This window comes from Ipomoea triloba, chromosome 7 (assembly GCF_003576645.1).
Source record: "Ipomoea triloba cultivar NCNSP0323 chromosome 7, ASM357664v1".
Classification (NCBI taxonomy): Eukaryota; Viridiplantae; Streptophyta; class Magnoliopsida; order Solanales; family Convolvulaceae; genus Ipomoea; species Ipomoea triloba.
Window position 1 is genome coordinate 22,896,006 of NC_044922.1, and position 12,286 is coordinate 22,908,291.

At 39.7% G+C, this 12,286-nt stretch overlaps 1 protein-coding gene across 1 annotated transcript; it reads right to left on the reverse strand.

Moving 5' to 3' along the window:
- Positions 1-614: 614 nt before the first annotated feature.
- Positions 615-4,403, reverse strand: LOC116025599 (peptidyl-prolyl cis-trans isomerase FKBP62-like). Its single transcript, XM_031266872.1, has 13 exons — positions 4,117-4,403; positions 3,941-4,027; positions 2,914-3,174; positions 2,740-2,814; positions 2,550-2,630; positions 2,284-2,478; positions 2,105-2,203; positions 1,822-1,997; positions 1,601-1,723; positions 1,368-1,514; positions 1,160-1,287; positions 956-1,076; positions 615-866 (listed from the first exon to the last, which is right to left on the reverse strand). The coding sequence occupies exons 1-13, from the start codon at positions 4,286-4,288 to the stop codon at positions 822-824; spliced, it is 1,710 nt and encodes a 569-aa protein (XP_031122732.1). The 5' UTR covers positions 4,289-4,403; the 3' UTR covers positions 615-821.
- Between the last annotated feature and the right edge of the window lie 7,883 nt (positions 4,404-12,286).

A 12,286-nucleotide genomic window follows, 5' to 3' on the forward strand; every position in this document is an offset into this window, starting at 1 on the left:
GAGGGTGACATTCGAATTGATTAAGTTGTAATAAAATAATCCTACCATGATTTGATGAGTGTACATTTTTACCCAACCATTGTATTTAGTTTGTCCATAATATCCTACTTTAGCTCTTTCTAAAACACATTTGCTTTTTTTGGACAAGTATCTCCCTTGCATAGTGTGCTAATATCTACTTTTAACAGTAAAAATACTTGGTATGCTTGCATAGTGTGCTAATATCTACTTTTAACCTTGTATGCTTGCATTTAACAGTAAAAATAGCTCGTAATCCTCGTATCCTGCTTGAATATAGAATGTCTTGATTGTCCTTGAAAAGAATCACTATTCCTTTTCATTCTCCTCTACTTGTAAGTTGTACTACTTATCAAAGTCTTAAGTCTTACTATCATAGAAACTCTTGCTGCTATAAGAGTCGTGCTGTAAGTAGGCGCGTATTGTATATATATGATAAACCATGTTGCTCCTCAACCTCTACTGTATGCTAAGATAATCAAATGTCATCTTCAAAGTCATGTTGTTATTTTTAACTTCTAATACAAGCACTCGAAAGCATTTTTATTTGATCCAAATCCTATATAACAGATTTAAGTAATTTAAGAGCAAAAGTGTATGGATTGAGAACACATTGGATTAGATGAAAAAGAAGAGCATACTAGGAATTTCTGGGTCAGTATTTAGTTTCAAAATAATAATGATGGAAAAAGATTTAGTAAACCATATTTGTAGACATAGAAAATCCCTCAGTTTCACAGACCAAGCAACCCAAAGAAACTACAAATAACAGACTTGCTTTTCTGCACTGCCAACTGCCAAGCTTAGGCCTTGCTGTCAATGGCTTCTGCCTCCTGAGGAGCTGATTTCTGCTCAGACAACAATGATGAGGACTCAATTAACCTAAGAATCTTAGCAAATTTACTTAACCCACATAAGCCAAGGACATAATACTTACATTAGAACTGAATGGTTCCGGCTTGCTCAACTTGGCAAACATGTTTCCATAGAATTTCGCATCCTTCTTATTGTATTCTTTTACCTTTTCCTTTAGAACCTTGTATTCAAGCTTCACCTCCCTTTACCAACACAGAAAATTAATCACATTTGTATTGGCTGGCTAACAGAGTTGAAAGATGGGGGGAAAACAATGATACAATACCTGTTGTCAGGATCAATTTCGAGAGCTTTCTTGATATCAAACTCAGCCAGATCAAAATCAATCAAGTGCATATATGCTTGAGCTCTGCGGTAGAGTGCTTTAACATTAGTACTATCCAGTTCAAGCACCTGCATAGCACATTTCAAAAAAATTATTACCTGACATAAAATAAGTTAACATAATAGTGTGCAAATTTAGCATATCAAACCTTAGTACATAGTTTCTCAGCCTCCTTGTAATCTTTCAATTTCAACTTGCATGCTGCATTGTTTAGGTTGCAAGAGATCTTCAAGGCCTTGGATTGCTTCTTCTCCTCCTCACTAAAGGAAGTATCATATTCAATGAACTTAACTCCCTACAAAGGCCCATCACAACAAAACGACTGAGTAACAGTGTCATCCTATGTCAATGGCAGCACAAAAAGAAAAAGAAGGCACCTACCTTCTCATATCTCTTTGAAGCTCTTGCATATTTGCCTGCCTTGAACAGTACATTTCCTTCTTCCTTTTTTTTCCCTGCAGCCTCAATTTTCTCCTGGGTGTTCATATCCCATGATTCTCTTTCCTAAAAGCCACCATGTAGCATCAATTAGAAGATGAATCCTAATTTACCCACTAAAAATAAATTTTAAAAAATTAAGAAAAGGAAATCATTTAGTATACCTTGACAAAAGAAACAAGTTCAATTTCATAAGACACAGTGGAATTGGGAGGAACCACAGCTAAGTCCTGCTTTGACTCAGATGAACCAAAAGCATACTCTGGTGCAACAGTCAACAATGCGACTTCACCCTTCTTCATTGTTAGCACAGCCCTGTCCAACCCATCAATAACTTGCTCTGTTCAAAGCAAAACAAAGTTTGTTAGGAAAATAAGCAAACTAAGATGGTGCAATTATAAGGAAAGCACGTCGAAAGCAAGAACTCCTATTAGCAATGGTACACACCCTCGTCTGTCTTGAACTCAAATAGTCCATCTTCATTATCTCCATCATGACCTTTGTTGATAAAGATTGTGCCATCCTGCAGCTTCCCAATTAATTTCACTGCCAGCAGAAGGTAAGATGTAATTACACACCAAATTGGTCACAAATATACATGCCATTTTCATTTCATTAATACTAACACTTTACAACAGCTCCTTCATTGGGACGTTCATATCCTTCCCCTTCCTTCACGATCTTTTTTATTACTTTCTTATCATCGGTGACATTCGTCACAGTCTTCCATGAAACTAGCTCCAAATTAATTAGTAGTGTTGCATTAGGGGGAACAGCTCCTACATCACCAGAGGCTGGCTTTCCCTTCTCACCAAACCCATCTGCATCAGCAACAATGTATAAGTAAATATCAAAAGCAATCCAATGCATATGCGTGATACAAACTGCTTACACTGAGGCTTCACTGTTAACTGCACTTTCTCTCCTTTCTTCATGGTTTTAACAGCCTTGGTAAGTGCAGGGCAAAAATGGCCTGTTCAAAAATATTTGTTGTTACCAGAGAGAACAGTTTGCTTTTTCTAAATACATATGCTGTATGAATCTATATCTACTCAAACTCATAAAATAACCTCAAGACATACCTTCTTCAACAGTGAACTCCACTAGATCTGATTTGGCAACTAATGTTCCATCTTCAAGTCGGGCCTCATACTTGACTGAGTAATAATAATTTTAAAAATTTGTTTGTCACTTCTCAGGAAATAAACAAAACAAATGAGGCACAGTTCATCACAAATGAAATTTTGACTGCACACCTGAAACCTCATCAGGGTCCTTAGGATTTTCCCATTTCTCTCCCTCAGCAAGAACCTTCTTAAAAATTCCACCATCCTTGCAGATGTCCTTAACACTTACCCAGGACAGCAATTCCACATCAAACTGGAGAGTTGCATTTGGAGGAATGGTAGGGGGGGAACCAGACTCACCATAGGCAAGATCTGGAGGAATAGTGAAGATACAAGATTCACCCTTCTTCATTGTTTTGATACCTTGATCCCATCCCTTTATTACTTGACCTATTCAAGAAAGAAAAAAATGATCACTAATCCAAATCAATACCATCTTTGGCTGAAAAGGTTACAAAACAAAAAGTGCCTAGTCCTCAATTATCAAAGACAAACATAAATGGGAAACCAAACCTCACACACTAAAGGAGAGTGATAGGAAAAAAGGGAAAGGCATTCAACTGTTAAAGACATAAATTTTTGTCATGAAAGGAGAAAATGGATTTGAACTTTGAAGCTTGAGTTTGCAGATTGAAATAAATATACCATCCAATTAAGTACATACACCTATTCATTCTTAACCCCCAAAACATTCCTATCCATACAAGTGCCACTTTTCACTTACAGACCTTTTACAGTTCTCACAAACTTAAGGGGAGTTATCACATTACTTCGGAAACTTCTGCCCCTCCCATAATGAGGAGAGCCTCTATAAACAATTTTTCACAAAAGTTTAAACAAACAATTGAATTTTCTACTATCTAATGCTTCAGATATTCTGAAAGGGATGCTTTTAGATTAAAAATAGCACCAATCCTGAAATCAAGGAAGACAAATTGCATCCCCAATTACTTCAGTCACGATCACCATATGACAAACACAGGAACAAAAGAGAAACAAGTTACCACATAAAATCCGCAAGTTTATCATAAATGTTTAAAAACGCTAGCAGCATGCTACACAGACAGAGTTAAATAAATTCTGAAAAGATGCAATCTCTTCCGAAATGTGTATTAATTCGGTAACTAGAAAGAATAGTTCAGGAACCTTCACTGACCTTGCCCAAGAGTGAACTTAAACGGAGTCCCCCTATCTCTACTCGAGTCAAACTTAGTTCCGTCGAGCAGCGTCCCAGTGTAATGAACTGAAAATCAATCCAAATATTCAATGAATACCAGCAAAAATCACCAAATATTACCAATCGCTAAAGAACAAGCCGTGTAATAATAATACCTTCCACTTCGTCGCCAGGCTCAGGAGTCTCCCAGCCTGCACCTTCTTTGACAAGCTTCTTCTTCAAGCCTTGGTTTCCGATCTCCTTTTCCTCTCCGACCTTCATTACCGGATTGTCATCGGGCAGATCCAAGTCATCCATCTCCGCGGGCGGCATATCAAAATCCTCCATTATCCAGGAACGCAGGGAAGAATCAGAAAATTGCGGGATTCAATTGGCGTCGTCACTTGTAGGTAAGACTTGGGTTGAAACTTGAGAGTGAGGGTTATAGAGATGCGTTTGATGTTCTGGAGAGTTCCAGTGGGGTTTAGAAGTTAGCAGTTGTATCGAGGGTCAGGATGCTCCAGTTTCGTACAGTGTGATTTCAACCGTTGGCTGTTACTAGCAAAATATTACTCCGTATTATTTGCAACTAGTATTAGACTATTAGTACAGTTTCAATAATTAAAGCAAATTTCAAAGTACTCGACTATTTTGTGAAGTTATCACATTTAATCCTATTTTTTTAATTTTGTCATATTACATCCTTTATTTTAACAATTTTCACTTTTAGTTCTTGATTATTATAACATTGTCACATTTAGTCTTATTTTTTTAATTTTGTCATATTACATCCATGACTTTGAACAATTTTCACTTTTGGTCCTCCACTATTATGGCATTGCCACATTTAGTCCTATTTTTTAGTTTTGTCATATTACATCTATGACTTTCCGTTAAAAATTTCATTATTTTAACATTAAAATTGATAAATAACAAAAAAAAAATGAATTAATAACCAATGTAGTCCCTCGACTATTAGAATTTCACCACTTTGGTATTCGACTTCCAAACTAACTCAATTTCGTCCCCAACTATGCAAAAATTTTTTTTTTTACCTAAAATGGTCCTTCGACTATTACGATTTCACCACTTTGATCCTCGGCTACCAAAGATGCTCAATTTAGTCCCTAACTATGCAATTTTCACCTAAAATGGAAAATGGTCCATCAACTATTAATATTTCACCACTTTGATCATCGACTATTAGGATTTCTCCACTTTGGTCATCGACTCGCCAAAAAGGTCTCCAAATCCACAATAAACTTACATTTTATGTTAATATTTGCATAGTTGATGACTAAATTGAGCAACTTTGGTAGTCAATGACCAAAGTAGTGAAATCCTAATATTTGAGAGACCATTTTAAGTACAAATTACATAGTTAGGGACTAAATTGAGTAACTTCTATAATCGAAGACCAACGGACCATTTTAGGTAAAAATTGTATAGTTAGGGATTAAATTGAACAAATTTGGTAGTCGATAACCAAAGTGGTGAAACCATAATAGTCGAGGGACCAAATTGGGTATTAACTCAAAACAATGCTTACATATATCGTAACTCATATTTCAAACACATTAGAAATATCGTAAATATCAAAGGATGTAATATCGTAACTCATCAAAATATGAGTTACGATATGTATAAAGATTATTTTATCATTTGTTATATGTAAATTTAAGGATATCACTGTGTTTCAATATCGTAACTCATATTTCTAGCCGTAAAATAATGGAATTTTTAACGGAAGATTAATGGTGGCAATAAAATGAAAGTCATGGATATAATATGGCAAAATTAATATAATAGAACTAAATGTGGCAATGGCATGATAATCGAGGACTAAAAGTGGAAGTTGCTCAAAGTCGTGGATGGAATATGACAAAATTAAAAGAATATGACTAAATGTGGCAATGCCACAATAGTCTAGGACTAAATGTGTAAGTTGCTCAAAGTGAGGGATGTAATATCACAAAAGAGTTAATACCCAATATAGTCCTCGATTATAGTGGTTTTACTTGATTTAGTCCTAAATGACTTTTTGTACTTAATTTAGTCATCGACTTTGATAATTTTACTCAATTTAGTATTCCGTTATCAATTACGTTTGTTGACCGTTAAAAGAAGGGGTCAACACGGTAATTTCTCCTCCCTCTTTTTTTTGTCAGATTACCTCCTCCCCATAAAATTTATGATGGGGTTTGAACATGAATCTCTATAGACTGGAATACAGGTTTGGCCATTACACAAATACTATATATAAACCATTTTAACATTTTCAACAACTAGTATTGATTTTATGAAGAAGAGTGAGGAGAATTGTGGAGAAGAGGGTAATATTGATTCGGTTATTTCGGTCGGTTATGAGAAGGGTAATTTTTTTTTCGGTTATTAACCGAAAATTGACCGATGCTCACCCCTACCACTCAATATCCTTAAAAGTTGTGCCCAATTAAAATATAGTGAAGAATACATCTCTACATTTCTTCTCTTGGGTTTCATTTCCACTTTGCAAACATAAAAGAAATGAAGAACATTGTACATTTTTCTTTCCGATCTCTTCATTTCCATTTCGCAAATAGGGCTTCAAAAAAAATCATTCTTAATCTTTCTCTCTCTCATCTTCTCTTCAAGTGGTGGTAGGTAACCCTCGCTGGTGTTGGCATCCACAACTGAATTGTTGTAATCGTTTGTCTTTCAAATCTCTAAACATCACTACTCTCTGTTTTTTTTAGATCTTTTTATCGTTCTTATAGTGAAATGTAGATCCGATGACTTTTAGAAGAAACAAGTTTGTGTCTGTGTGTATCCATAATCAAGTGGGAACCATGCCCTAGGTGAGAACCTGTTGACAAATCCAAATCATTAATCTAGTAAATCTGGCGGTTGAAAATAAGCAAAACTTGATGGTCCGAAAAGCGGTTCTCTCTCTAGGGTTTTCTTAGAGAGGTTTTCTCCCTAGGTTTTCTAGGGTTTTTCTTTCTGTCGGTTTCTTGCTTTGCCTGTCCGTTCCTTATCGTTTGTTTTTCGTCCGGTCGCCTCTATGGATCCCCAAGAGCTGTCTGAAAGCTACGCAACTCTGTCGTTGGCGGAGGAAGATGAGGGTGGCTTGGACGCCCCTGATGTCGATCAAGCATGAGGGAGTATCACATATTACGAGCTTGTTGGCAAACTACTCACAGATCGCCCCTTCAAGTTTGATGCCATGCAACAGGTCCTGGCATCAGTTTGGCGCCCCCTTATGGGTGTTCGAATCATCCCTTTAGACGATAATCTTTTCACGTTCCAATTCCCTCATCAGCGTGACATGCAGCGCGTCATGGATGATGGTCCCTGGGCTTTCGAAAATCAAACCCTAGTTTGCCAGCCGTTACCTTCTGGGAGTCGTCCGGAGGATGTCTCATTGGATATCTTGGATTTTTGGGTGCAGATTCATGAGCTGCCCGGAATGTATGCTACTTCTACTTTCATTCAACAGATTGGGAACTACTTAGGTGTGTTCGTGAAGGCTGACGGAAACAATTTTGGTGGGACATGGAAGAGTTATCTGCGCATTCGTGTTTCTTGGAAGGTTTCGGAGCCGCTAAAAAGGCGCATGAAACTCCGGTTACGTGATGGTTCCTTCCATTGGGTTCTATTCAAGTACGAGAGGCTGAACATCTTTTGCTTTTGTTGCGGATTACTGGGGCACTCGGATAAATTCTGTCACAAAGCCTATCGTGAGGGAATTGAGCCAAAAGACTATCCTTATAGTGCTGAGATGAGAGCAGGCTTCAAGAAGCAGTCGAAAAAAGTGGGTGCTAAATGGCTATTACCAGACCTTCCAAAGACTCCAGTGTTTGTTTCTGACACCCCTAACATCCCCTCTAATGATCCGTTAGTTTTGGAGGAATGTAGTATTGTACAGGCTAATCACAAGCGTAGAAGAGAGGACAGTACATCGGATGATCAGTTGACTGATAATGAAGTAACTATGGAGGATGTCTCAAAAAACTTGTGTTTGGTGGGCCCGGTTGTCCAGGCCCGCCCTTCCCAATGAGTACCTTAAGCTGGAACTGCCGGGGTTTGGGTGGCCCTCGGACAGTTCGAGAACTAATGGGCTTCGTGTCCACACAGCGACCCAATTTTGTGTTTCTTATGGAGACTAAATCAAGAGCTTCTCAGTTGGATGTGTTAAAGAATCGGTTAGGGTATGAAGGTTTGTTTACAGTGGATCGTGTTGGTTTGGGGGGTGGCCTTGCCCTCTTCTGGCAGACTTCGGACATGGCAACCTTGATGAGTTATTCTGGGAATCATATCGACGTGTCTGTGCATCTGGCTGATAAACCACCTTGGCGTTTAACGTGCTTTTACGGTTTCCCGGAGAGGTCTAGGAGACAACAAGCGTGGGATCTTCTCAGGGAGCTTAAAGAACGATCAACCCTTCCTTGGGTTGTGATTGGTGATTTCAATGACATTGCAGATCACTCTGAAAAGAGGGGGCAAATTGCCCATCCGGATAATCTTATACGTGGTTTCAATGAAGCTCTTCAGGATTGCGATCTTTCGGACTTGGGTATGAGTGGTCATCCTTTTACATGGGAGAGGGGTAGAGGAACGAACCACTGGATTGAAGAGCGCTTGGATAGGGTGGTTGCATCGTCTGATTGGAGGGAGATGTTTGATGATATATCAGTTCTTAATTTTCATGCAGTGTCGTCCGATCACAGTGCACTATTTCTCAGCCTTCAGGGGAGCCCTACCCGGCCCTCTCGTAGGAAATTTAAATTTGAATCGGCTTGGTTATTGGATGTCAATTGTAAACAGGTGGTTGAGGCCTCTTGGGGTCAATCTTCTGAGCATGATTTTCAGCGTCGCATTATAAAGTGTGGTCAGGACCTTTGGCGATGGGGTTCTGATTATTTTAAGAAGGTTGGGCGACGCATTCAGTGGCTAAAAGATCAAATTGAGCGGGTAAGGGGCAGTTATAATCCGACAGATGTTGCTCGGTATCAAGCTTTCGAAGTTGAGTTATGCAATTTACTTACTCAGGAGGAGTTATACTGGAGGCAAAGATTGAAGCAATTATGGTTAAAAGAAGGGGATTCGAATACGAATTTTTTTCACAGTTTTGCGAGTCATCGGAGGAAAACCAATTTCTTGCATCGGTTGCTATCTCATATTGGCAGTTGGGTAGAAGGGACTGATATGAATTCCGAGATTTTGAGGTACTATACAGAGATTTTCTCTTCAGCTAATGGAGAGCAAGGTGTGTTGCAAGGAGTTTCCCCAAGAATTTCGCAGGCTATGAATGAATCTCTTCTTAGTCCAGTACACCCGGATGAGGTTAAACAAGCGGTCTTTTCTATGGCTCCTGACAAAGCCCTAGGACCGAATGGTATGGCCCCTTCGTTCTATCAATCTTTCTGGTCTATTGTCGGTTATGATCTTACATCTTTTGTTACCTCCTGTTTTCATAATCGCACTTTACCTAGGGATTTAAATGTGACAAATGTAGTCCTAATTCCAAAGAAAAAGTTACTGGAGAGAGTTTCTGACTTAAGACCAATAGCCCTATGCAATGTTGCATATAAGGTCCTAGTCATTGCAAATCGCATGAAAGGCATTATGGATATGCTTATTTCCCCATCCCAGAGTGCGTTTGTTCCTGGCAGACTAATATCAGATAACATTATCTTAGCAGGGGAAATTGGTCACTACCTAAAGACTAAGCGGAATGGTAATGTTGGTTGGGCAGCTCTCAAGCTTGATATGGCCAAGGCCTATGACCGGATGGAGTGGAGCTATTTAGAAGGGATGCTGCGTGCATTAGGGTTTGCTCATGATTGGGTAACCCTTATTCGGATGTGTGTTACTTCGGTTAGTTATAACATCCAAGTTAATGGTGTATCAGTAGGTTCAGTTGTTCCCACTAGGGGCATTAGGCAGGGTGATCCCTTGTCCCCCTATCTTTTCATTTTATGTGCTAAGGGTCTGTCTTTGCTTTTACAGCATTATGAAGCTCGAGGGAGTATTCATGGAATCAAGGTGGCTAGAGGGGCCCCCTCGGTCTCTCACCTTTTCTTCGCGGATGATAGTCTTCTTTTCTTCCGGGCTACTGAGAACGAGGCCCAAGCGATAAACCAGTGTCTTCAGCTCTATGCCGATGCCTCCGGTCAGCTTGTAAATTTTGAAAAGTCTAGTATCACCTTCAGTACTAATACCAATGCTCCAGTTTGCACGACCATTGCACGGGTATTCGGTGTTAGTCAGACCCCAGATTTTGGACGCTATCTAGGACTCCCATCTTTCCTTGGGCGGCATAAAGTGGCAATATTTCGCTATATTGAGCAGCGGGTCCGTGATCGAGTTAATGCATGGAATTCAAAATTCCTCTCCAGAGCTAGGAAGGAAGTGCTTCTAAAAAGCATCGCTCAAGCCATGCCCCTGTTCACAATGTCTGTGTTTCTCCTCCCTACTTCGGTGTGTGATTCTATTGAGAAAGTCATGAACGCTTTCTGGTGGAAGTCTAAAAGCTCTACATCTCGAGGTATTCACTGGCTGAGCTAGGCTCGAATGGCTGTACCGAAATGCTTTGGAGGTTTGGGGTTCAAAAGGTTGCATGAATTTAATATTGCTTTATTGGCAAAACAAGGCTGGAGGTTACTTGTGAATGCTCATTCTTTGATGGCTAGAGTGCTGAAAGCTAAATATTTCCCTAATACGAGCTTCCTGGACGCGACCATTGGACACAATCCGAGCTACCTATGGCGAAGTATCTTGGCAGGTCAGCAGGTTCTTCGGGAAGGAGTAATCCGCCGTGTGGGAAATGGGACTGACACGCTTGTTTGGGGATGGTCATGGTTATCAGACAAAGATAATCCTTACCTCCATACGCCATGCATTAATGAATTGAAGGACTCCCGTGTCTGTAATCTTCTAAACAGCGATGGTGAATGGGATGTGGACCTACTGCATGATATTTTTTATGAGCGAGACGTACCTAGAATTATTCGCACCCCCGTTTCTACGAATTACCCAGATGTTTGGTGCTGGAAAGGGGACATTAAAGGAGCTTACACGGTTAAGCATGGCTATCGGCTTCAAACTACGCAGATACTGTCACAAGGAGTTTTACCGGAGTTCACAGAATGGAGACGCCTTTGGGGTTTGAAAGTGCCTGCAAACATTAAGAATTTTGTTTGGCGTTGCTTGAGGAATTTTCTACCTGTTCTTGAGAATCTGAGGTCGAAGGGAGTTGCAGTTGGTGGTGGATGTTCTTACTGTGCTTCGGATGTCGAGTCCGTTTCGCATGTGTTGTGTGAGTGTCCATTGGACTGCGTTTTATGGGGCTCTGTTGATGTGTTAAGAGGCCTCTCGTTCCCTCACTTCGTCCAAGAGATGTTATGCACTGCAGAATACTCTCATATACTGCTGATGGTGGCGAGGTTTTGGTTACTATGGAAGGCTCGCAATGAGCGTGTTTGGAATGGTAATTTTTGGCAATTAAACTCTCTATAGCAACAGGTGCATGATCTGGTAGCTACTTGGCAGCAGACTTTTCAGGTTGTCTCTCCCACTCAACAAGGTTCAATTCCTCATGTTGAACAATGGACATCACCCCCACATGGTAAGATCAAGTGCAACATAGATGCTGCTTTGCATACTGACAGTGTATCCTTTGGAGCAGTACTTAGGGATTCGAATGGATCCTTTGTGGCTGCTTGTGGTGGTAATTTGTTTTGTGACAAGGACCCATTCGTGGCTGAGGTTATGGCAGCGAAAGAGGCGCTCAAGTGGTTAAAGAACCGGGGTACTCAACATATTATTTTGGAATCTGATTGTTTAAATTTATGTACTGCTTTCAATTCTTCGTCTCTTGATTACTCCTATGTTGGTTTGATTATTAAACAATGCAAGATGATTGCCAGTGACATTGGGGATGTTGTCGTTCGCCATGTCAGAAGGTCAGCGAATCACGTAGCTCATGTGCTTGCACAAGCAACTGGTTCCTCTACTGTTCTTAGTGTGTGGGAGTCTATCCCCCCTATTTGTATTTCAAGTTTGGTGCTGAGTTAATTTTTATAAAGTTCGTTTTGGTTTTCAAAAAAAAAAAGCAAAACTTTATAATATTTATGAAATTGACCAAGCTCATTTTTTACTTGATTTCCCATCCATCAAATATTACAGATAAATGGTTTAGATTTGTCCACAAGTTCTCACCTGGGGAGTGGTTCTCATATGATTAACATTATATATATATATAGATTTTGGTTCAAATGCGGCCGTGCTCTCCCGTGCGGCCGTGCGGTCACACACCACTCAATGTTACGAAATACACCACTCAATGTTAAGAAACACACCACA

What these genes read in the sequence shown, in the direction of transcription:
- LOC116025599 (XM_031266872.1), bottom strand. Translation starts at nt 4,288, where the DNA reads ATGGAGGATTTTGATATGCCGCCCGCGGAGATGGATGACTTGGATCTG. An exon ending in TAAGTTCACTCTTGGGCAAG is followed by an intron (nt 3,175 to 3,940) that starts GTCAGTGAAGGT and finishes TTTCTTGAATAG; the next exon opens with GTCAAGTAATAAAGGGATGG. An exon ending in AACTTGTTTCTTTTGTCAAG is followed by an intron (nt 1,724 to 1,821) that starts GTATACTAAATG and finishes GGTGGCTTTTAG; the next exon opens with GAAAGAGAATCATGGGATAT.